Source organism: Ceratotherium simum, chromosome 15 (genome assembly GCF_057802395.1).
Source record: "Ceratotherium simum simum isolate JZ-2026a chromosome 15, ASM5780239v1, whole genome shotgun sequence".
NCBI classification, from domain to species: Eukaryota; Metazoa; Chordata; class Mammalia; order Perissodactyla; family Rhinocerotidae; genus Ceratotherium; species Ceratotherium simum.
The window spans coordinates 27,613,134-27,638,530 of NC_141914.1; the positions used below are offsets into that span (position 1 = coordinate 27,613,134).

Consider the following 25,397-nt stretch of genomic DNA (forward strand, 5'->3'; position numbering starts at 1 on the left):
TGCAAGATAAATTACCAGAAGTGGAATTGCTAGGTCATAGGGTAACAGGTTAGTTTTTGACTGATGGTATCAACTCTTTTAGGAATGACTTTTGCTCTTCAGGGGCCCTCACTGCTTTCCCCTTCTCAATGACCTGAACAGCCCTCAGCAAACCCTCCTGCAGAGCCTGGTTCTTTACCATGTTAGTGATCAAGACAGTGACATCCCTGATGTACATCTGCCTCACTTTAGCCGTGAAGTGTTCCGCCTTGTTACCATGTGCAATAAAGAAGGTGCAAAGTGCTGTGATATCTCCTTCTTGCAGCCCATACTCCTCCAGGACAGACTCCCACACAATTCTAACGCGCTTGTTCTTGACTTTTCGTCTAAGGACGGAGGCCAAGGTGGGAAGACCTCTCACCAGGTCTGGCAGCTTCTCAAGCACACGAGTGTGCAAACAGATGAGTACTTCAATGACGTAGCTGTATAAAATATTCAATTCCATTGACGTGAACCTACAAAAAACGGAGAGAGCTTCTCAAGCAGTTGAACTCTTCATATATAAATATAAAATAAATTCTATTAGGATAACTCAAAGAAATATAAACCCATTAGGAGAACCAGCTGTGTATTTTAGAAAAAGGACCTGCTAACCTGGATACCTTAATTCTCCAGCCACCAATACTATAAGTTTCTCAATGGCAGAGGAGTTATATTATTCATCTCTGTGTTAGTAAGACTTTGGCAAGCAAGAGACTCTGTGATGAGATGAGTAGCACAGTGTCTGGCATATAAATAGGTGCTCAAATTAATCTTTTTTGAATGAATGAACCTCAGAAAATGTAATTTCTTCACAATCCCTTGTTGGAACCATATTAAGAAATTCAATTTTAGAATGACCACTGTAAGCTCTCACAAAGCCACAAAACTCCACTGATTTCTCATTGGATACTCACTTGACTGCCAGAACTGCTGTCCACAGCTCATCTTGGGCTGCCTGGCTTGCCAATGTCTTGCTATGATGTTCAAATTTCTGTGTCAGATTATCTTTTGTGAAGTCCAGTTCTTTGAACTGTGCTTCTAAAGCTTGGAGTTTGTGTTCTACTCTATAGGATAAAAGAATCAAGGGTTAGTTTAGATCAGGGGACAAAACTAAGGTTTTCACCTTAAGATAAGACTCTAATACATTGTTTACAACTCCTACCAAATTTGAGTAGCTATTCAAATTTAAATTATGAACAGATGTTCCCATTTGCTATTCTCTCTATCTGTCATCCTAAATCTGGCATTCCTTATATTGCCAAACTTTTGAATTGTCTAATTACTTGAATTATCTGCCATGTCCTGTGTTTGTATTGTACTTTATACTTTAAAAAGTATTTTCTACCAGCATTACCTTGATTCTCACAACAATCATAAGAAGTGAAGCAGTCATTTTTACTATTTCACTGATAAAGAAATTGAGTCTCAAAAAGATTGAGACCTAATGTCATATAGCTAGCTAGTGCTGGGACCAGCATTTGATAAGTTGGCATTCTCTACCCTATTCTGGCTGTCCAAATTCTGTCCTTCCTTCAAGGATAAGCTCAAATTCCACGGTCTGCTTGAATCCTCCAGCCTAACTACCTAGAGATCTCCGCCTCACCTACTTCATTCTCACGGGGATTGCCTCTACCGCCTGTCGCTCCCCAGCTCCTGCTTTGTTTTTAGAGTTAGCTTTTCATGACGAAATTGTAAGCTCTTGGAGGGAGGGGATTAGAGACTATTTCTTAGACATCTTTATAGCTGTGCCCCAATACCTAGCAGAGGCCTCACACAGAAGTAATAAAATGTGTCCTGTATGATTGACATCTGTAATGTGAATGAAATGCCCAGCTGTGTAACCCAACATGGGGATTTGAGTAGCTCTGCACAGCCCTAATCATCAGAGGGCGCTGTGGCACTGGAATTATGCCTAACTGAAGCACAAAGAACTGGAACAACAAAACAACTCACTTGCCTGAAGCCACCCACATTGTCTTTCGTTAAGGAAGTGATACACAAACACACATACCACTTCCCTCGGGTTCTACGTCCCCAGCGACCTGAATACTGTTGTGGTTGCCCAGGTTCTATCCTTGACCATCTTCTCTTCTTGGTCCTCACTTTCTCCCAAGGCTAATTCGGCTTCAGGTACCACCTCTTTCCTAAGCTCTAGGCCTATATCTTCAACTATGTTTTGTACATCTCCACCTGGATGAGATGTCAAACTCAACTGTCCTCAACTGAACCTACTATCACCCCCACCCCATCTTCAGACATTACTGCAGTGAAATTTTCTCACTGCTTTGGATTCTGTTGACATATAGATAAGGCTCAATATGAATTATGTCTTTCAGAGGAGCGAAATGACCCAATATGCTGGCAGTCTCTGTCTACACATCAAAACCATGTCATCTGGCTTACTGTTTGTTAACTTTTAGACCTTTAAGACTATGTAGCTTATAGATCATCTCTAGCTTGTCAATCAGTATAAAAGTTTACAGTTGCAGCAGTTCTTTAGAGTCCTCTAACCAAAAGGTATTCCCAGACCATTCCAAATAAATCCTAAACAACATGGGGAATTCTACTACAATTCCACGGCTCAGTTCATGACATCACCATCTATTCTATTGCTTGAACTAGAAATCTCAGAATAATTTTCAGGTATTTTTTTCTTCCTCCCCATTAATGTCTCTAATCTATCCCCTCCTCTCTCTCTCCACTAAACCTATTAATCACTATCTTTCTTCTTGACCTAGGAGAAGGTAGGTCCAGTACAGTGGCCTAACTGGATCCCTGCTTTAAATTTCTGCCACTTCCAATCCATCCTCCAGAAATACGCTTCTAAAACACAACTCTGGGGTCATGGTGTAGTGGTTAAGTGTGCCTGCTCTGTTGCTGGCGGCCCGGGTTTGGATCCTGGGTGCACACCGATGCTCGGCTTGTCAGACCATGCTGTGGCGGCGTCCCACATAAAGTGGAGGAAGATCAGCATGGATGTTAGCTCAGGGCCAGTCTTCCTCAGGAAAAAGAGGAGGATTGGCATGGATGTTAGCTCAGGGCTGATCTTCCTCACAAAGAAATAAATAAATAAAACACAATTCTGATCATGTAGCTCAATTGATTATTTACCTTTTATGCCACCTGACTTGCCCAGTGATATCATTGGAGCCAAGTTGGATCTCCTCAGAAGGAAACATAAAGCTCTTTACCATCTGCATCCATCTTCTGCCATTCCTCTCACATCCTAGTCACCAATCACGTGAGACATCTAGCTGCCGACTGAATACAACATGCAATTCTGAGCTTGTAGGGCTTACATGTAGTTTCCTCAGCCTAGAATTCCTTCCCATATTTTTCCTTCTCATAAACTCCTACTCACACTTTAAGATCCAGCTTAAACGTCCCTGCATGAAGAGTTCCTTTTCCTAGTATCAAAGGCAAAATTAATTGATCCTTTCTTCATGTTCTCATAGACCTTTAGGAATTATAAGGTCAATCACATTAAATTGTAAGTATTTTTGAAAACTTATCTTATCCCTACAGGCTGTGAGCTCCTTGAGGGCAGAAACCACATTTTACTTATTTTTGTATACCTACCATATAGTCCATGCTTTAAATGAATGGAATTATAGCACCTGGGACTAGATTTTTCTTTATTGTTAATTTACATATTTTTTTAACCTGGAAGACTTAAACCACTTTAACAGAGACAGAATTCTAATTAGAATATCTGTAGTTCTTTGCCTATATTTATTCTTCATTCTTCTCTTACCCATCTTCCCAGAAAAGCAGACCTATTCTTGCTCCCTCCCTGTAGCCCTTCACAACCTTTTCACTGACTCCTTCAAGGATATCAGGGTTGTGGTTTCATTGTTCATCTTCTTAAGGCAAAATGAAAGGAAACAAAACAAGCAAAACAAAAACCCAATAGAGGTTTGAGTCCAGGTTTTCTGCTGTCTTCCACTCAGCAACAGGCAGCAGCAGTGTGAGTATTCGATCTAAATTTTGCCTGAAAGGTCACTCAGTACAAGAAGCTTTTAATAGCTTGTACATCCAAATATAGTTTCAAAGAACTGATCGTGTGAACACAGGTGTCCTGGAATGCACTATAATATTTGCCTTTGAAAAATGAGCCGCAGTACGTCAATATAGCATAACAACCAGATGTAATTGTGGCTCTATGTATATTCTGGTATATGTATATATTGGAAATAAAAACAGACATAAAACAGGATTCCTGAATTCAAGGGATTTAAACTCTACTGGGGAGATAGGACATATAGTTAAAAAGAAAATTTATATAAAACATTGTTTGCGGGGCTGGCCCCGTGGCGTATCGGTTAAGTGTGCACGCTCCACTGCTGGCGGACCCGGTTCGGATCCCAGGCACGCACCGATGCACCGCTTGTCAGGGCATGCTGTGGCGGCGTCCCACATAAAGTGGAGGAAGATCGGCACAGATGTTAGCTTGGGGACAGTCTTCCTCAGCAAAAAGAGGAGGACTGGCAGATGTTAGCTCAGGGCCGATCTTCCTCACACACAAAAAAACAAAAAACAAAAAACATTGTCTGCTACATAGGTACTAGCAGACCATAAAAATCATAGAAGTTGACAGAGTAGCTCACTGAAGCCTTAGATAATTGAGAAACACTCACACTGAAGGTAGGATTTGGGCTTGGCCTTAAAGGACATGTAGGTCTTTGATTATCAGAGAAAAGAGGGAAGGGTTTACAAACTGGAGAAACTGTGTGAGCAAAATTGCAGAGATGGCAAAGTACATGATGTGGTCAGGGAACAATAAGTGAGTATGTCTTAAGCAAAAGATTCATATGAGAAAAAGAAAAACAACATTTAAACTGATAAGAGCCAGGTCGTGGATTTATTGATTCATTGAATAATTTATTCACTTATTCAGTATTTACTGAAAACCATAAATGTCAATTGAATGGATAAAACCTATGAATGAATGATCAGCACTATTCCAGGTATTGAGAATACAATGACGAGTAAGGCAAAATCCTTGCCCTAAGGAGCATACTCGTAGGGAGACAGAACACACGGATTATAAAAGAGTGGATGGTTCTAGACAGCCTAGTGAGGAATTTGAACATATGTGAGCTGTTAGTTCTGTAAAGTTAATCTAGCAGTGGTGTTTAGGATGGATCCAAGTGGGAATCAAACCAGAGGCAGAGAAGCCCCTCAGGAGACTGCTATCACCGTCAGATGTGAGGTGATGAGGGCCTGGGTTACAATGTTGGTCCTAGGAGCGGAAAAGCAAAGGAACAGATCTGAGAGGCATTATAACTCCCCCAAGGACTCCTGGGGGTTGGAGTCAGTAAGTCTCACATGCATCTTCAGAAAAGTTTGGATGCCCTGAGGGAATCAAGTCATTCCTTGCCTCAGTGGGAAAAACATTGCTAGGGTCTTCGTGTCCTGCCAAGTGGCCATCCTCCCTACCCCACCACTTGGCTACTTTTATTTCGTTAACAGAATCCAAATTTTGTTCGAGTATTGGGCAGCTTTGTGCTTCAGGGGAGGCTGGGCCCCTTCTTAGTCACAGGTGGGTGAATCTTAATTAGATTAAGACAATTATAGTAATTTCATTATTGTTGCCATTATCATTGGTTTAGCAACAGGCAGGTGGTAGAATTTTGGCCTATGAAATGTGAGAGGAGGTCTACTATGGGGCTTCTGAGAAAAGTTTTTTTTTAATTGTGATAAAATATACATAAAATTTACCATTTTGGTGGAGGTTGGGTGAAATGGGTGACGGTAGTACATATCCATTTTGTACCAAAAGATATAAACTTCCAGTTATAAAATAAATAAGTCCTGGGGATGTAATAAACATCATGGAGACTACAGTTTATAATATTGTATTGTCTATTTGAAAGTTGCTAAGAGAGTAGATCTTAAAAATTCTCATCACAAGAAAAAAATTATAACTATGTGTGGTGATGGATGTTAACTGGACTTATTGGGGTGATCATTTCTCAATATATACTTACATAGAATCATTATGTTGTACACCTGAAACTAATATAATGTTATATGTCACTTACATCTCAATTTTAAAAATTTACCACTTTTGACCTTTTAAGTGTACTGTTCTGTGACATTAAGTACACTTACACTGTTCTCCAACTATCACCACCATCCCTCTCCAGAACTTTTTAATCTTCCCCAACTGAAACTCAGTAACCACTAAATACCAACTGCACATTCTCTCCTCTCCTCAGGCCCTGAAACCACCATTCTGCTTTTTGTCTCTGTAAATTTGACTACTCTAGGTCCTTATATAAGAGGAATCATACAATATTTGTCCTTTCATGACTGGGAGAAAAGTTTTTCTTATGATAAAAAGAGACACATAGGAGAGAGTAGTCTTTCTTCATCTGTCGATATGTTGAATGTTCATGTGATGCCTGGAACTGCAGCAGCCATCCTATTATGACCATGAGGGGACCCAGCCTCAGGGCAAGCCAGGACAGCATAGCAGAAAGATGAAAAGAACCTGTCACAATGGAAAACAGTATGGAAGTTCCTCAAAAAATTAAAAAATAGAAGTACCATATGATCCAGCAATCCCACTTCTGGGTGTATATATATCCAAAGGAAATGAAAACAGGATATTGAAGAGGTATCTGCACTCCCATGTTCATTGCAGCATTAATCACAGTAGCCAAGTGTCTTGACATGAGTACAGCCATGTTTGGCCGTTCCATTAACCTACAGCCACCAGCACACAAGGAAATATAAAACTGCTTTCTGTGTAGTGGGAACTGGCCTTTCTCCCACAGAGATAGTTGCAATTTGTGAGAATTTCAAGGTCCTTTGGGTGTCACGGCCTGGGGCAGACTGGCCATCTGTGCCGGGCTGGGATGATAGCCAGGAGGCTCAGTGCACGTATGCCACTGATAACCATTTGTGCATGGGAACACTGAATGCTTGCTCTGTAAACTCTGTAACTGCTTATATAAACTGCTGGAAACTGAGGCCTGGTGAGAGTCTCACCTGTGGAGGGGACTGCCTGCCCAGGACCTCTGATGATCAGATTCCTGCCCAGCCGTGTCAATTGAAGGGACTCTCCCCGGCAGTGGGGCATGGATGTTGTCAGTAACCGATCTGAGGTGTTCTCTTTTCGGTCAACCTGGTGTTTCTCTTTCCGGTTGATTTGTGTCATTTCCCTTCAGTCAATGTGGATGTTTTCCCTTTCCAGTCGATCTGATGTTTTTCTCTCTCATTATATGACCTATTCAAATCTGCTGCTATCTCAGCCAATGTAGATGTTTTCCCTTTCAGTCCAGCTGGTGTTTTTCCCTCTTATTACTTGACCTATTTGGATCTGTTTGCAGACTATCACCTTTACTATCTTCTATATAATAAAATATACCTTCAGTCCATTTGTTTGGAGTGGAAAGTTTCTTTTATATCTCCGATCGAATCCCCGAACCTCTCATAACACCAAGATATGGAAACAATTTAAGTGTCTAAGACAGAAGGAAATCCTGCTGTTTGTGACAATATGGATGGATCTTGAAGGTATTATGCTAAGTGAAATAAGCCAGACAAAGAAAGACAAATACTGCATGGTATCACTTATATGTAGAATCTAAATAAAAAGTCAAACTCATAGAAATAGAGAATAGAAAAGTGGTTGCCAGGGGCTGGGGAGTGAGGGAAATAGGGAGAGGTTGATAAAATGGTAAAGAAAAAAAAATTTTTTTAAGGAAAAGAACCTATTACTGAATTAACCTCCCCTAGAACTGTTCCATCACTAGCATGCTTATTGTGAGGAATAACAATTTTGCCTTATTGATTAAGCCTTTTATAGTTGGCATTTCTGTCCTTAAGGAGTTAACAGTTCAGTGAAGGAGACTTTATCTTTCAGAGTCTTCTTTGCTGAGGTTTCTTCTGAAGCTCTTCATTTTTCTGGAGCTAACATTATTTTCTTATGGGTAGATGTGTGGCCAGAACCTTGACAAGGAAATAAAACAAAGGAAGGAAAGAATGGTGGGGACTCTGATGTAACCTAGTATCTCTGTCTTCAGCCCACTCAGAGTAAGCCATTCTAGGACCAGCCCCCAGCTCCTGGAAAAACATTTAGAACAGGGCAAAAAGCAAACAGTTCTGCTCCAGGATCCGAGCTTGCCAATTCCACCCACCAGTGCTGTTTCCTCCAGGAAGCTGCCTGCCTATCCAGATCTAGTACTTGTTCCCTTCTCCCTGCTTTTATTGACTGCCTCTTATCTGTGTAGACCTAAACAGTACCCGCTGATCTTTCCATCCTTGATTGCCTCTCGGTATTTGGCCTTTTGTCTGCCCAATCTTTTGTGATTTCCTGATCTCTTCTGCAAGGCTCATCTTCCCTACTCTCCTTGTCCCCTGTCGTATTGCTTTCCAAACTTTTTAAACTGATGAACTTTATCTTTTAGAGAAGTTTTAGACTCCCAGCCAAATGAGCAGAAAATACAGAGTCCCTATTTACCCCCGCCCTCACACGCACACAACTTCCCCCACTATTGACATCCTGCACCACAATGGTACATTTGTTACAATTGCTGAACCAACATCGACACATCATTATTGCCCAAAGTCCATAGTTTACATTAGGGTTCACTCTTGGTGGTGTCCATTCTATGAGTTTTGACAAATGTATAGGAACTTGTATCCACCACTGTAGTATCATATAGAATAGTTTCACTGTCTTAAAAATCCTCTATGTTCTGCCTATTCATCTCTCCGTTTCCCCAAACCCCTGGCAACTACTGATTTTTTACTGTCTCCATAGTTTTGCCTTTTCCAGAATGTCATATAGTTGGAATCACATAGTATGTAGGCTTTCAGAGCAGTTTCTTTCCCTTAGTAATATATATTTAAGTTTCCTCTATGCCTTTTCATGGCTTGATAGCTCATATCTTTTTTGCAATGAATAATATTGCATTGTCTGGATGTATTACAGTCTTTATCCATTCACCTGCTGAAGGAATCTTGGGTGCTTCCAAGATTTGGCAATTATGAATGAAGCTACTATAAACATCTGTGTGTAGGTTTTTGTGTGGACATAAGTTTTCAATTTATTTGGGTAAATACCAAGGAGCTCGATTGTTTAATTGCATGGTAAGAGTATGTTTAGTTTTGTAAGAAACCGCCAAACTGTCTTCCAAAGTGACTGTACCATTTTGCATTCCCACCAGCAATGAATGCGAGATCTTATTGCTCCTTGTCAGCATTTGGTGTGGTCCATGTTTTGGATTTTGGCCATTCTAGAAGGTGTGTAGTGGTATCTCATTGTTGGTTTTTTTTTTTTTAATTTTTTTTTTTTATTGCAGTAACATTGGTTTATAACATTATATAAATTTCAGGTGTACATCATTATACTTCTATTTCTGCATAGATTACATCATGTTCACCACCCAAATACTAATTACAACCCATCACCACACACATGTGCCGAATTATCCCTTTCGCCCTCCCCTTGTTGGTTTAATTTGCAATTTCCTAATGACAAATGATGTTAAACATCTTTTCATATGCTTACTTGCCATCTGTATATCTTCTTTGGTGAAGTGTGTGTTTAGGTGTTTGGCCCATTTGTTAGTTGGGTTATTTGTTTTCTTATTGTTGAGTTTTAAGAATTCTTTGGATATTTTGGATAACAGTCCTATATCAGTTGTGTCTTTTTCAAATATTTTCTCCCACAAACCTTTTTATAACAAAGCTGCAGTCTAGATTCTTGCCTGCCTTCTGTTGCAGGGTACAGATCTTTAAAGGAACGTGGTGCTTAAAAGCTAAACAGTAGTGCCTAAACTTTGCTCTGCGTAAACAGGCATCTAAAAACAAGCATCTAAAGCACCAGGAGGTTTTTGTCGTTTATTGTAGAGCTGAATCGAGTACTAACAATTGAATACTTTGAGTACTATACTTTGAGTGCTGAACTCAAAGTACAGATACTAATAGACTAATGTTTTTTCCAGAGACTTCTGACCTAAGGAAAAGATCCAGAAGCTTTTGAGATTAAGAGATTAAGTTACCATTAGTAAGCTTACTAATGGCCACCATGCCCTAAGAGTTCTTGGAACAGTAGCATGTGTGGATGGAAATAGGATTTGTTAAAATGATACTTTGTCAAGGGGGCTGCCAACCTGGTTTTGTCCACTTTGCACTTTCTTCATTGTGCAATCTTCAGGAAGATGCATTCAGTCCAGAGACTTAGCTATGCCAATATGTCAGAGAAAGGGGTTCTTTCACTTGCAGATTTATAAAGACTACAAAAGGATTCATTGAGAATGTTCTAGAAAGAGAATTCCATACATTTTATGCTTGGGACCCTTCGGGACCTCACCCTATGCATCTCTTCATCTGGCTATTCATTTGTTTTCTTTAATATGTCCTTTGTAATAAATTGGTAATAGTAAGTAAACTGTTTTTCTGGGTTCTGTGAGCCATTCTAGCAAATTATCAAACTTGAGGAGGGTGTCATGGTACCCTCTAATTTGTAGCCAGTTAGTCAGAAGTACTAAGGGGATAACATGGGACGTTTGATTGGCATCTGAAGTGGGGGCAGTCTTGTGGGACTGAACCTTTAAACTGTGGGGTCTGTGCTAACTCTGGGCAGTTAATTTTAGAATTGAGTTAAATTGTAGGACACCCAGCCGGTGTCTACCAAGAATTGGAGAATTGCTTGGTGTGGAAAAACCCACACATATGGTGTCAGAAGTATTGAACGTAGAGAGGAAACTGTTCTTCCTTTTAATGACTTATCACAAAGTGAACACACTCAGGTAACTTAAATCAAGCATTAGAATATTGTCAACATGCCAGAATTGGCACGGCCCTTGTGGCTCCTCCCAACTATTGCTCTCTCTCTCTTCCCAAAAGAGAACCACTATGTCTCATTATACATTAGTTTTGCTATTTTTGATCTTTTTGTAAATGGAATCACACAGTATGGATTTTTAACAGCTTTATTGTGATATAATTCATATATCACACAATTGACTCATTTTAAATGTACAATTCAAGAGTTTTTAGCATATTCACAGAGTCATATAACCATCACCACAATCACTCCCCATTCCTTCCTAATCCCTCCTCCCTCTACGCCCAGCACTAGCAACCATTAATCTACTGTTTGTCTCTATAGATTTGCCTATTCTGGACATTTTGTATAAATGGAATCATACAATACATGGTCTCTTGAGACTGGCTTGTTTTACTAAGCATAATGTTTTCAAGATTCATCCATATTTAGCATGTATCTGTATTTCATTCGTTTTTATTGCCAAATAATATTCCATTATGTGGTGCTATGGACTGAACTGTGTCCCTCCAAAATTCATATGTGGAAGCCTTAACCCCCAATGTGACTGTATTTGAAAATAGGGACTTTAAAGAGGTAATTAAGGTTATATGGGGTCATAAGGGTGGAGCTCTAATCCAATATGACTAGTGTCCTTATAAGAAGAAGAAGAGACACTAGGGAGGTGCATGCACAAGAGAAAAGGACATGTGAGGACACAGAAAGAACATAGCCATCTGCAAGCCAAGGAGAGAGGCCTCAGGAGAAATCAAACCTGCCAACATCTTGGTACTGGACTTTCAGCCTCCAGAAATGTGACAAATAAACTTCTGTTGTTTAAGCAATCCAGTCTGTGGTATTCTGTTATGGCAAGCCCTAGTAGACTAATACAAGAACCAATTGGAAATTCTAGAGCTGAAAAATGCAACATCTGAAAACAGAAATTCACTGGATAAATTGGGAGCTGGAGATGAAAAAATCAATTAATCTGAAGACAGGTAAATAGAAACTCTAAACTGAAGCACAGAGAAGTAAAGCTGAAAAATAATTAACAGAGCCTCAGTAATCTGTGAGACAATATCAAGAGTTCTGACATATGTGTATGGGAGTTCCAGCAAGAGAGGGAGGCAGATGGGGCTGGCCCGGTGGCATAGTGTTTAAGTGCACGTGCTCCACTTCAGCGGCCCGGGGTTTGTGGGCTCAGATCCTGGGTGTGCACGATGCACCGCTTGTCAAGCCATGCTGTGGCGGCATCCCATATAAAGTGGAGGAATATGGGCATGGATGTTAGCCCACGGCCAGTCTTCCTCAGCAAAAGGAGGAGGATTGGTCACAGATGTTAGCTCGGGGCTAATCTTCCTCACCAAAAAAAAAGAGAGGGAGGCAGAAAAAATATTTGATGACAGAAATGTTTCCAAATTTGATGACACATATAATTCCAAGAAGTTCAAAGAAGCCCAAGCAGAATATACCTAAGGAAAACCATACTAATCGTGACTATAGTTGATAACACTGTATTGTATAATTAAAATTTGCTTAGAGAGTAGAACTTAAATGTTCTCACCAAACAAAAAATAGATAATTATGTGAGGTGATGGATGTGATAATGAACTAGATGGGAGGAATCCTTACATAATGTATATGAATATCAAATCATCACATTGTGCACTTTAAATATCTTACAATTTTAATTGTCAATAACACGGGTAAAAAAATAAAACCATACCAAAAAACATCAAAATCAAATTGTGGAAAAACAATGATGAAGAGAACATCTTAAAAGCACCAAAGGAAAAAAGATGCATTAAATTTAGAGGAACAAAGATAAACATTACTGCTGATTTATCATCAGAAACAATACAAGCCAGGAGAAATTGAATTGTCATCTTGAAAATGATGGAACAAAACAAAAACAAGGGGGAAAAAACTATCAACCCACAATTCTCTATCCAGCAAAAATATCCTTCAAAATTAAAAGTGAAATAAAAAGACATTTGCAAACAAAAGAGATCAAAAAGGAGTAGGGTGGGCTGTTAATCCATTATGACTAGTATTGCCTTAGTCCCTTTGGGCTGCTGTAACAAAATACCACAGACTGGGTAGCTTATAAACAATATAAATTTATTTCTCACAGTTCTGGAGGCTGGAAAGTCCAAGATCAAGGCACCAGCATGGTTGCCTTCTGGTGAGGGCTCTCTCCCTGTTTCATAGCTGGTGCCTTTTTGCTGTGTCCTCACATGGTAGATGGGGCTAGGGATCTCTCTGGAGCCTCTTTTATGAGGCACTAATCCCATTCATTAGGCCTCCACCCTCATGACCTAAGCATATTCCAAAGGCCCCTCCTCCTAACACCTTTGGGGTTAGGTTTCAATATATTGAAATTTGGGGGGACACATTCAGACCATAGCAAGTGCCTTTATAAGAAGAGGAGAGACACAAGACACAGACACAAGGGCAGACTGCTATGTGATGACAAAGGCAGATGGTAGTCCTCTAGCTGCAAGCCAAGGAATGCCAAGGATTGCTAGAAAAGCACAAGAATCTAGGAAGAGGCAAGGAAGAATTCTCCACTGTAGGTTTCAGGCCCTGAAGACACCTTGTTTTCAGACTTTTAGCCTCTAGAATATTCTTAAGATATATTCTTTCATGTCTTAAGCCACCAAGTTTATGGTACTTTGCTATGGCAGCCCGAAGAAGTGATATACCATGTGATCCTAGAGAAATGAAAATGTATATCCACAAAAATATTTATACCTGAATATTTATAGCAGCTCTATTCATAATAGCCTGAACTAGAAACAATCCAAGTCGCCATAAATAGGTGAATGGATTGACAGATTGTAGTATATTCATACAATGGAATATTACTCAGTACCCACTAATCTACTTCCTGTCTCTATGGATTTGCCTATTCTTGCCATTGTCTAGTAATTTTGACTGGATGTTTTTCATTATGAATGTTACATTGTTGATTACATGGATTTTGTTGTTCCTTTAAAAATGTTTAGTTTTGTTCTAGTAGGCTGTTAGTTGACTGCAAATCACAGTGATCCTTTCAAGTCTTTTTAAGCTTTGTGGGAGTCTAGAGTAGCCTTTTCTGTAGGTCTAACTTACCCCTACTAAATGCATCAGGTCAATAAGTTCTCCCACCACCATGTCTCCCAACACCAAGGTCTCTCTGATGTTTGCTCAGCCTACAGTTCCCCAGGAGCTTTGCTTTGCTGGCCTCATGGAGTCTCATCCCACTCTTGCACAGCTTTGTATTTGGCCAAAGACACAAGGGAACTCGTACGCAGATTTCTGAGTCTCGTTCTCTGTATAATTCCCATCCCTCTGGTATTTGTTCCATAAATTTTAGCTGCCTTAGTCTCTACAAGCTCTGACTTTTTCCTCCTCAGCTCAGCAAGTCTGTCTTGCTTTACTTGGGATACCGCTTCCTATGCTGATATTTGGTAAATGCCAACAAGCAGAAAGCTGGGGAAATTGTAGGGCTCACTTCACTTTTTCCCCTTCTCTCAGTAATCACTGTCCTGTGGTTCCTGTGATCCAATAACTGAAAACAGTTATTTCATATATGTCGTACAGTTATCTAATTGCCTATGACAGGAGGTTAGTCTGGTACCAGTTAGTCTGTCTTGTCTAGATATGTGTATTATTTTTTTGATTGGTTCCTTTTTGCTCACTATTGTTTATAAGACTCATCCTTGTTGTTGAGTGAAGTAGTTAGCTTGCTTTTTATTTCTGTATGGTATTAAATAGTAGGAATATATCACAATTTACTTATACAATCTGTTGTTATGGGACATTTGAGTAGTTTCCATTTGGGGGCTATTATAAATAATGCTCCTCTGAATATTCTTGTACATGTCTTCCTGTTGGGTATATCTCTAGAAACGGAATTGCTGGGTCACAGGCTGTGCTTACAGTCAGTTTTACACATATTGCCAATTACTTTTGCAAAATGGTTTTACCAATTTTCATTCTCATGCAGTATATTATAGAGTCCCAATTGTTCCACACTTCATCAGCACTTGGTATTGTCAGTTTTTTAAATGTTAGCCATTATGGTGGGTGTACTCTCTGGCTTCCAATGAAGTAGATTACCTTTTCATACATTTATTGCTCTTTTGGATATCTACTGGCCTATTCATACCTTTTGCCCATTTTTCTATTGGATGGTCTGAATTTTTCATTTTTTGATTGATCAATTAATCGAGTTATTTACTCATTCTGGATTTGAATCTTTGTCAGTTATACATATTACACATTATCTTATTCCACTCTGTGGCTTGCCTTTTTACCCACTTAATAGTGTGTTTTGATGAAAAGATGTTCTTAATTTTAATGTAGTCCAATTTATCAGTGTTTTCATTTTGATGTCTTATACGTGGAATCTTTCCTACTTCAAGGTCATGAAAATGTTCTTTTTTTTTTCTTTTTAGAAGGTTTATTACTTTATCTATCACATTTAGATCTACAACACACCTAGAAATAATTTTTGGATGAGTGTGAAGAAGGGATCAATATTATTTTTTCTCCATATGGATACACAATTGACCCAATCCTGTTTATTACAAAGACTGCCATTTTCTCACTGCTCTGCAGTGCACTTTTGTCGTTAATCAAGTTTCCATATTTGTAAGCATCTATTTCTGTCCTCTATCCTGTCTCATTGGTCTATTTATCTATTCTTGTGCCCATACCACACTCTTAGATATTATAGCTTTATAATGAGCCTTAATATCACATAGTGTGAGTCCTCCACTTCTGTTCTTCAACATTATTTGGGCCATTCTAGACCATTTGCATTTTCATATAAAGTTTATGACAAGCTTACTAATTTTTATAATAGTACTAACTTGGATGTTGATTAGAATTACATTGACATCTTTATAATATTTGGTCCTCTAATTCAGAATATGATAAAACCCTCTTTCAGATTTTTTTTTTAGATTTTCTTTAAGTTTTCTCAATCATATTTTACAGTTTTCTCTGTAGGGTTTTTGCATGTCTTTCATTAGATTTATTACTAAGTATTTGATGTTCCTTGATGCTATTATAAATGGTATTTAAAATATCTTTCCTTTTTGTTGCTGTTATATAGAATACGATGAATTTTTGTATATTTACGTTTTTATTCAGCAATCTTACTAAATCTATTTTTTTATTGTGAAATTTTTGTTGTACATTATTGTTTATCAGTCACCATATAAGTGCATCCCTCCACCCCTTGTGCCCACCCCCCCACCCCCATAGCCCCTGGTAACAACCAAACAGTTCTATCTGTCCGTGTGTTGGTTTATCTTCCACATATGAGTGAAATCATGCACTGTTCGTCTTTCTCTTTCTGGCTTATTTCACTTAACATAATACCCTCCAGGTCCATCCATGTTGTTGCAAATGGGATGATTTTGTCTTTTTTTATGGCTGAGTAGTATTCCATGGTATATATATACCACATTTTCTTTATCCAATTATCAGTCAAGGGACACTTGGGTTGCTTCCATGTCTTGGCTATAGTAAATAACACTGCGATGAACATAAGGGTGCATAAGCCTCTTTGGATTGTTGATTTCAGGATCGTCAGGTAGATACCCAGTGGTGGGATACCTGGATCATAAGGTATTTCTATTTTTAGTTTTTTGAGGACTCTCCATACTGTTTTCCATAGAGGCTGCACCAGTTTACATTCCCACCAGCAGTGGATTAGGGTTCCCATTTCTCCACAGCCTCTCCATCATTTGTTGCTTTTTGTCTTGGTGATTATAGCCAATCTAACTGGTGTAAGATGATATCTTAGTGTGGTTTTGATTTGTATTTCCATAATGATTAGTGATGTCGAGCATCTTTTTATGTGCCTGTTGGCCATCTGTACATCTTCTCTGGAGAAGTGTCTGTTCATTTCCCCACCCATTTTTTGATTAGGTTGTTTGTTTTTTTGTTATTCAGTTGTGTGAGTTCTTTATATATTATGGAGATTAATCCCTTGTCGGATATCTGGTTTGCAAATATTTTTTCCCAGCTGATGGATTCCCTATTCATTTTGATCTTGGTTTCATTTGCCTTGTAGAAGCTCTTTAATCTGATGAAGTCCCACTTGTTTATTTTTTCTTTTGTTTCCCTTGCCTGAGTAGACATGGAATTCAAAAAGATCCCTTTATGGCTGATTACAAGTAGCGTACTACCTATATTTTCCTCCACGAGTTTTATAGTTTCAGGTCTCACCTTCAGGTCTTTGATCCATTTTGAGTTAATTTTTGTGTATGGTGAAAGAAGATGGTCTACTTTCATTCTTTTGCAAGTGGCTGTGCAGTTTTCCCAGCACCATTTATTGAAGAGACTTTCCTTTCTCCACTGTATGTCCTTAGCTCCTTTGTCAAAGATAGGTGCCCAAAGATATGAGGTTTTATTTCAGGACTTTCAATTCTGTTCCATTGATCTGTGTGTCTGTTTTTGTACCAGCACCATGCTGTTTTAATTACTATCGCTTTGTAGTATGTTTTGAAGTCAGGGATTGTGATGCCTCCAGCCTTGTTCTTCTTTTTCAGGATTGCTTTAGCTATACGGGGTCTTCTGTTGCCCCATATGAATGCTAGTATTCTTTGTTCTATTTCTGTGAAGAATGTCCTTGGGATTCTGATTGGGATTGCATTGAATCTGTAGATTGCTTTAGGTAGTATGGACATTTTAACAATGTTTATTCTTCCAATCCACGTGCATGGAATATTTTTCCATTTCTTTATGTCATCATTGATTTCACTCAGTAATGTCTTATAGTTTTCATTGTATACATCTTTCACTTCCTTGGTTAAATTTACTCCTAGATATTTTATTCTTTTTGTTGCAATTGTAAATGGGATTGTCTTCTTGAGTTCTCTTTCTGTTAGTTCATTGTTGGTATATAGAAATTCAATTGATTTCTGTAAGTTGATTTTGTACCCTGCCACTTGGCTGTAGTTGTTAATTATTTCTAATAGTTTTCCAATGGATTCTTTAGGGTTTTCTATATATAAAATCATGTCATCTGCAAACAGCGAGAGTTTCACTTCTTCATTGCCTATTTGGATTCCTTTTATTCCTTTTTCTTGCCTAATTGCTCTAGCCAGAACCTCCAGTACTGTGTTGAATAAGAGTGGCGAGAGTGGGCACCCTTGTCTTGTCCCTGTTTTTGGAGGGATGGCTTTCAGTTTTCCCCCACTGAGTATGATGTTGGCTGTGGGTTTGTCATACATGGCCTTTATTATGTTAAGGTACTTTCCTTCTATACCCATTTTATTGAAAGTTTTTTTTATCATAAATGGATGTTGGATCTTGTCAAAAGTCTTCTCTGCATCTATTGAGATGATCATATGGATTTTATTCCTTGTTTTGTTAATGTGGTGTATCACATTGATTGATTTGTGGATGTTGAACCATCTCTGTGTTCCTGGTATAAATCCCACTTGATCATGGCGTATGATCTTTGTAATGTATTGCTGTATTCGGTTTGCCAATATTTTGTAGAGGATTTTTGCATCTATGTTCATCAGGGATATTGGTCTGTAGTATTGTCTTTGCCTGGCTTTGGAATCAGGGTGATGTTGGCCTCATAGAATGTGTTGGGAAGTGTTCCATCTTCCTCTATTTTTTGGAATAGTTTGAGAAGGATAGGTATTAAGTCTTCTTTGAATGTTTGGTAAAATTCTCCAGAGAAGCCATCTGGTCCTGGACTTTTATTTTTTGGGAGGTTTTTGATTACTGTTTCAATCTCTTTACTTGTGATTGGTCTATTCAAGTTCTCTACTTCTTCTTGATTCAGTTTTGGGAGGTTGTATGAGTCTAGGAATTAATCCATCTCTTCTAGATTGTCCAATGTGTTGGCATATAGTTTTTCATAGTATTCTCTTATAATCTTTTGTATTTCAGTGGTATCTGTTGTAATTTCTCCTTTTTCATTTCTAATTTTATTTATTTGAGACTTTTCTCGTTTTTTCTTGGTGAGTCTGGCTAAGGGTTTGTCAATTTTGTTTATCTTCTCAAAGAACCAGCTCTTTGTTTCACTGTCCTTTCTACTGTTTTTTCAATTTCAATTTCATTTATTTCTGCTCTGATTTTTATTATTTCCCTCCTTCTGCTGACTTTAGCGTTTGTTTGTTCTCCTTTTTCTAATTCTGTTAGGCGTAGTTTGAGGTTGCTTATTTGTGCTTTTTCTTATTTGTTAAGGTGGGCCTGTATTGCTATGAGTTTCCCTCTCAGGACGGCTTTTGCTGCATCCCATATGAGTCGGTATGGTGTATTTTCATTTTCATTTGTCTCCAGATATGCTTTGATTTCTCCTTTAATTTCATCAATGATCCATTGGTTGTTTAGTAGCATGTTTTGAGTCTCCACAGCTTTATCACTTTCCTGGTTTTTTCCTTGTAGTTGCTTTCTAACTTCATGGAATTATGGTCTGAAAAAATGCTTGTTATGATTTCAATCTTCTTAAATTTATATAAGCATGCTTTGTTTCCCAACATATGGTCTATTCTTGAGAATGTTCCATGCGTGCTTGAGAAGAATGTGTAATGTGCTGTGTTTGGATGGAGTGCTCTGCATATATCTATTAAGTCCATCTCATCTAGTTTGTCGTTTAGGTCTATTATTTCCTTATTTATTTTCTGTCTGGATTATCTGTCCATTGGTGAGAGTGAGGTGTTAAGATCCCCTACTACTATTGTGTTGTTGTTAATATCTCCTTTTAGGTTTGTTAATAGTTGCTTTATGTACCTTGGTGCTCCTGCATTGGGTGCATACATATTTAAAAGTGATATGTCTTCTTGGTGGAGTGTCCCTTTTATCATTATATATTGCCCCTCTTTGTCTCTCATTACCTGTTTTATCTTGAAGTCAACTTTGTCTGATATAAGTATGGCAACACCTGCTTTCTTTTGTTTGCCATTAGCTTGGAGTATTGTCTTCCATCCTTTCACTCTGAGCCTGTGTTTGTCTTTAGAGCTGAGATGTGTTTCCTGGAGGCAGCATATTGTTGGGTCTTGTTTTTTAATCCATCCCACCACTCTGTGTCTTTTGATTGGAGAGTTCAGTCCATTTACATTTAGGGTAATTATTGATATATGGGGGCTTGTTGTTGTTATTTTATCGCTCTTTTTCCAGTTCTTTTGCATTTCTTTTTTTCTCGTCCCATATGTTTCGGAATACCAATTAAGTTTGGTAGTTCTGTATGGGGGTTCTCTTAGTTTTCTCTTTCTTTATCATGTGTGATTCTGTTCTGATTATTTGGTTAGTGGTTACCATGAGGTTTGTATAAAAAAATCTCATGGATGTCATAGTCCAGTTTTTGATGGCCTCTTATTCCCTTAGACTGAGTCGATTTGATCCCTTTCCTCTTCCCCTTCTAAGTTATTGTTGTCACATCTTATTCCTTCTTGTGTTGTGAGTTCGTGTTTAACATGATGAGGTTATATTTATGCATGGTGCTTACCTTCCCTTGATCTTTGGTTTTATATTTAAGTGTTTGCTAATCTATGTTGATAGAGGACTGCAATTTTTCTGGTTTTGTCGAACTATTTTCCTCCTTGTTCAAAACTTTGAATCTCTTTCTCTTTTTTTCTTCAGGGATGAGGGCCTTCTTGAGCACTTCTTGTAGTGGGGGGTCTTGTGGCAATGAACTCCCTTAGCTTTTGTTTATTTGGGATAGTTATTATTTCTGCATCATATCTGAAGGATATTTTTGCTGTAGTATTCTTGGCTGAAAGTTTTTGAATAGAGTATTCTTGGCTGAAAGTTTTTATCCTTCAAAATTTTGAATATATCGTTCCACTCCCTCCTAGCCTATAACGTTTCTGTTGAGAAATCGGCTGAGAGCCTGATAAGAAATCCTTTGTATGTGTTTTTTCTTAATTAATTAATTTACTTTTTGTGAGGAAGATCAGCCCTGAGCTAACATCCATGCTAATCCTCCTCTTTTTGCTGAGGAAGACCGGCTCTGAGCTAACATCCATTGCCTAATCCTCCTCCTTTTTTTCCCCCAAAGCCCCCCAGTAGATAGTTGTACGTCATAGTTGCACATCCTTCTAGTTGCTCTATGTGGGACATGGCCTCAGCATGGCCGGGGAAGTGGTGCATCGGTGCGCGCCCAGGATCTGAACCTGGGCCGCCAGTAGCGAAGCGTGCGCACTTAACCACCAAGCCATGGGGCTGGCCCCTGTTATGTGTTTTTTTTGTCTAGCTGCCCTTAATATTTTTTCTTTGTTGTTGACTTTTGCCAGCTTTACTACTATATGCCTTGGAGAGGGTCTTTTCGTGTTGATATATTTAGGAGATCTATTGATTTCATTCACTGGTATTTCCAGCTCCTTCTCCAGGTTTGGGAAATTCTCAGATATTATTTCTTTGAACAAGTTCTCTGCTCCTTTTTCCCTCTCTTCTCCCTCTGGAATACCTATAATCCTTCTGTTGGATGTCCTAATTGAGTCAGATATTTCTCAGAGAGTTTCTTCATTTCTTTTTAGTCTTAGTTCTCTTTCCTCCTCCATCTGGAGCATTTCTGCATTGCTGTCCTCAATATTGCTAATTCTTTCCTCCATATTTTCAGCTCTGATGCTTAAGGCTTCCAGATTTGTCTTTAACTCATCTATTGTGTTTTTCATCTCTAAGATTTCTGATTGGCTTTTTTTTTTTTTATAGTTTCAATCTCTTTTGTGAAGAAACTCCTGATTTCATTGAATTGTCTGTCTGTGTTTTCTTGTATTTCATTAAGCTTTTTTATGATGGCTATTTTGAATTCTCTGTCGTTAAAGTTATACATTTCTGTGCTTTCCGGGTTGACTTCTGGGTGCTTGTCATTTTCCTTTTGGTCTGGAGATTGAATATATTTTTGCATGGTGCCTGTTGGTGTTGGCTTACTTTTCCTCATAGTGAAAATATATGGTTGCAGTTTCCTCTTGCTGTCGCTGGGTGGGGGTCAAGGGCTGTGTATTCTGGCCCGCCTCAATCCGCAGGCACTCTTGTCAGCCCCTGGCTGATCTGAGGTGTGGCTGAGTGGAGGCTGCTGGGGGGTAAGCGTGGGAACAGCTGGAGCTGGAGCGTGGGAACAGCTGAGACTGGAGCACAGCTAGGCCAAAGCAGCTGAGGCTCTGGTGCGGGTGGGTTGAAGCAGCTGCAGCTGAAGTGCCACTGGGCTAAAGAAGCAGGGGCTGGAGTGCCGCTGGGCTGAGGAAGCTGGAACTGTACTGTGCTGGGCCAAAGAAGCTGGAACTGTAGAGTGCTGGGCCAAAGAAGCTGGAACTGTAGTGTGCTGGGCCAAAGAAGGAAGAGGTGGAGTGCTGCTGGGCCAAAGAAGCTGGAACTGGTGTGCACTGGGCCATAGAAGCTGGAACTTGAGTGCGCTGGGCCAAAGAAACTGGAATTGGAGTGCGCTGGGCCGAAGAAGGAGGAGCTGGAGCGCAGCTAGGCCAAAGAAGCTGGAACTGGAGTGTGCCGGCCCAAAGAAGGAGGATCTGGGGCGCCACTGGGCCAAAGAAGCTGGAACTGGAGTGCAGTGTGCTGAAGTTGCTGGCACCAAGTCAGCTGGAGCCTGAGTGCAGGCCAAGTTGCAGCCGCTGGAGCTGGGGGTGGGGGTGGGGCGTCAAGCCAAAGGAGCTGGGGCCGTGGCACAGGGAAGCCGGGGAAGCTGGGACCGTGGCTTGGTCCAGCCAGAGCTCTGGGGCTGTGGTGTGGTGGGGCCTGAGCTGCCATTGCCTCTGGTGCGGGGACACAGGCTCGCCTCACTGATGGTTGGGCCAGGGCACCTCGGGGCCGCTGCCTCTGGGGATGGGGCTGAGCTGAAGTGCCGCTGTGCTGAAGCACCAGTTGGGCAGCCCAGGTGGAGGAGGGGCACTTACTTTCGCCTCCCCGATCTCAGAGGTTTCTCGCCTCGCTGTCGCTCCCTGCTATCCTGAGGGGCTAGCTTGTTGAAACTACCCTCACAACAGTTCTGCTCCCTCCATAGGGGTATCCCCTCGGGCTGTGAGGGGTCTTGGAGAGCACTGGTTTTCACGTGGTGAGCCGCCCCTCCCTGCCCCCCCCCCGCCCCGAGAGCCGCGTGGTCCCAGTCTCTGGGTCACAGTCCTTGGGAAAGGAAAGGAGCTCCTCTTACCTCCTTCTACTTCCTCTGGGGGATTCCAGCACCTCCGTCCTGGGGTGCATGGCTGCCTGGGTGCCTCAGACATCCCCTGTGTTGTGTGAATAGCTTCTGTTGGAATATGAATGTCCTTTTTGTTGTGTCTTAGAGGGGGAGAGTTCAATGGGGGAAGCTCACTCCGCTACGACGCTGACGTCACTCCCTAAATATATTTTTAATTTTAGTAATTCATTCGTAGAGTCTTTTGATTTTCTGCATGTACAATCATGTTGTCTGTGAATGACAGTTTTACTTCTTATTTTCCAATTCTTATGCCTTTTATTTCTTTTTCTTGCCTTACTATACTATCTAGGACCTCTAGTAGAATGTCAAATAGAAATGAGGGAGATCTCCTTCTCTTCTCTTGTTCCCAATATCAGGGGGAAAAGTGTCAATATTTTACCATATTTCTAAATAATCCATGTCTGAAAGAAGAAACTATGATGAAAATTTAAAATGTTGTATTGGAACAATAATGAAAGTGTGGCACTTAAAACTAGAAAGATGCAGCTAAAGCCATACTTAGAAGAAATTTTATAGCCTTAAACGCATACACACACACACACACACACACACACACACATAAAGGGCTGAAAAATCAGTGAGCTAAGTGTCCACCTCAAGGTGTTACAAAAAGCAAATTAAACCTAAAGACAATAGAATGAAGGAAATAATAAATATTAGAGCAGGAATTAATGAAACAGAAAAAAAATAATAGCAAGAATTATCAAAGGCAAATATTGGTGTTTTGAAAGGCTATTAATACTGAAAAACTCCTGACAAGACTAATAAAAGAGAGAAGCCAGATAAGCAATAACAGGATTGAAGAAGAGGACATCACTATACATGTAAACAGATATTAAAAAGGTAAGAGGATATTATAAACAAATTCATGACAACAAATTTGAAAATCTATATGAACATCCAGGTTGTTGCATGTATCAATAGTTTGTTCCTTTTTATTCTGAGTAGTATTCCACAGTGTGGATATATCACAGTTTGTTTAACAACTTACCTATTTAAGGACTCTGGGCTGATTCCAGTTTGGGGCTATCAAAATAAAGTTGCTATAAACATTTGTGTACAGGTTTTTATGTAAATATATGTTTACATTTTTCTAGGATAAGTTCCCAGGAGTGCAATTGCTGGATCATACGGTAGTGGCATGTTTAGTTTTGTAAGAAACTGCCAAACTGTTTTTCCAGAATGGCTGTACCATTTTAAATTCCCACCAGCAATGGATGAGAGATCCAGTTTCTCCACATCCTTACCAGCATTTGGTGTTGTCACTACTTTTTATTTTAGCCATTTTGACAAGTGTGCAAATCAATTTAAAAGATATTTCATTCAGATTTTTTAGTATTTTTGAAGGATGAGTTAATCTGCAACACATTAAATCTCTATAACCAGTACTGAATCAGGTTTTTGAGGGATAGGACCCAGGCATCTAGGTATTTTTAAAATCTTCATTGGTGAATCTCATTTGCAGCCAACGTTATGAAGACACCTCAGTCTCAGAAGACACAAGCTTTGAAGGAAAAGCCATCTTTTTAAGAAATAGCCATATCCACTGATGGGAATGTCACAGACAATGAAAATATGTGGTAGGATAGTAGAACTGAATGACGTTTCAGAAATATAAACAAGGATTCTATGACCCTGGAAAATAACATGTTTTAAAAAATAATTTTTTACACTTTTGAAAATTCAAAATAGATTAATTTTAAAAAGAACTACTTAGATGAAAAATAATTTTAAATTTGAATATCTAAATAATAAATGGTTACCTAGAGCCATGAAGAATTCCTTATGAAAAAGGAAGGAAGGAAGGAAGGAAGGAAGGAAGGAAGGAAGGAAGGAAGGAAGGAAGGAGGGAGGGAGGGAGGGAGGGAGGGAGGGAGGGAAGGAAGGAAGGAAGGAGGGAGGGAGGAGAGAGAGAGAAAGAGAGAGACAGAGAGAGAGAGACAGAGAGAGGTTCAGGCAGTGACTAATCAAGTTAATTGATTAATTTGAAGCTATCAAAATTTCTGACAACCCAAGGAACTTGTGGATTGTGTCTCTAGGGGGAGCTGAACCTCTACAGAGCAATGCAGGAAGGGAAAATATTGAAAATTCTAAGAACTCAAAAAGCAATGCCTCACAAAGAGCAGTAATATCAATTAGAAACTAGAGTGTATTATTCAAAAAGGAGCAAGTCTAAGAGTAAGAGGTTTAAGAGAAACAAAAAGAAAGAGAAGTGTCTGCCTAGTGCCCCCCTGGCTTACCCTAGTAACAGACTCCAAACCATCCCTCCAGTGGGATTCTGTCATGTGCAACCAGAGTCCTGACTAATAACAACAGCTCTGTGCCACTTTGGAGGTCTGGTGGTAATGACATCAGAATGGCTAGTCAGGGCCAGTTAGGGCAGATAAAGTAGGTCCAAGCAGTCAAACCTGCTCACCCTCTTGTGCT

At 39.6% G+C, this 25,397-nt stretch overlaps 1 protein-coding gene across 1 annotated transcript; it reads right to left on the reverse strand.

Annotated features, from left to right (window-relative positions):
* Positions 1–3,215, reverse strand: SMCO1 (single-pass membrane protein with coiled-coil domains 1). The gene is made up of 3 exons (XM_087440153.1): positions 3,133–3,215; positions 936–1,085; positions 1–494 (listed from the first exon to the last, which is right to left on the reverse strand). Exons 1-3 carry the CDS (start codon positions 3,213–3,215, stop codon positions 50–52), a joined length of 678 nt encoding a protein of 225 aa, XP_087296279.1. The 3' UTR covers positions 1–49.
* Between the last annotated feature and the right edge of the window lie 22,182 nt (positions 3,216–25,397).

What these genes read in the sequence shown, in the direction of transcription:
- SMCO1 (XM_087440153.1), bottom strand. Translation starts at nt 3,215, where the DNA reads ATGGTAAAGAGCTTTATGTTTCCTTCTGAGGAGATCCAACTTGGCTCC. An exon ending in CAAGTCAGGTGGCATAAAAG is followed by an intron (nt 1,086 to 3,132) that starts GTAAATAATCAA and finishes TTTATCCTATAG; the next exon opens with AGTAGAACACAAACTCCAAG. An exon ending in ACAGCAGTTCTGGCAGTCAA is followed by an intron (nt 495 to 935) that starts GTGAGTATCCAA and finishes CGTTTTTTGTAG; the next exon opens with GTTCACGTCAATGGAATTGA.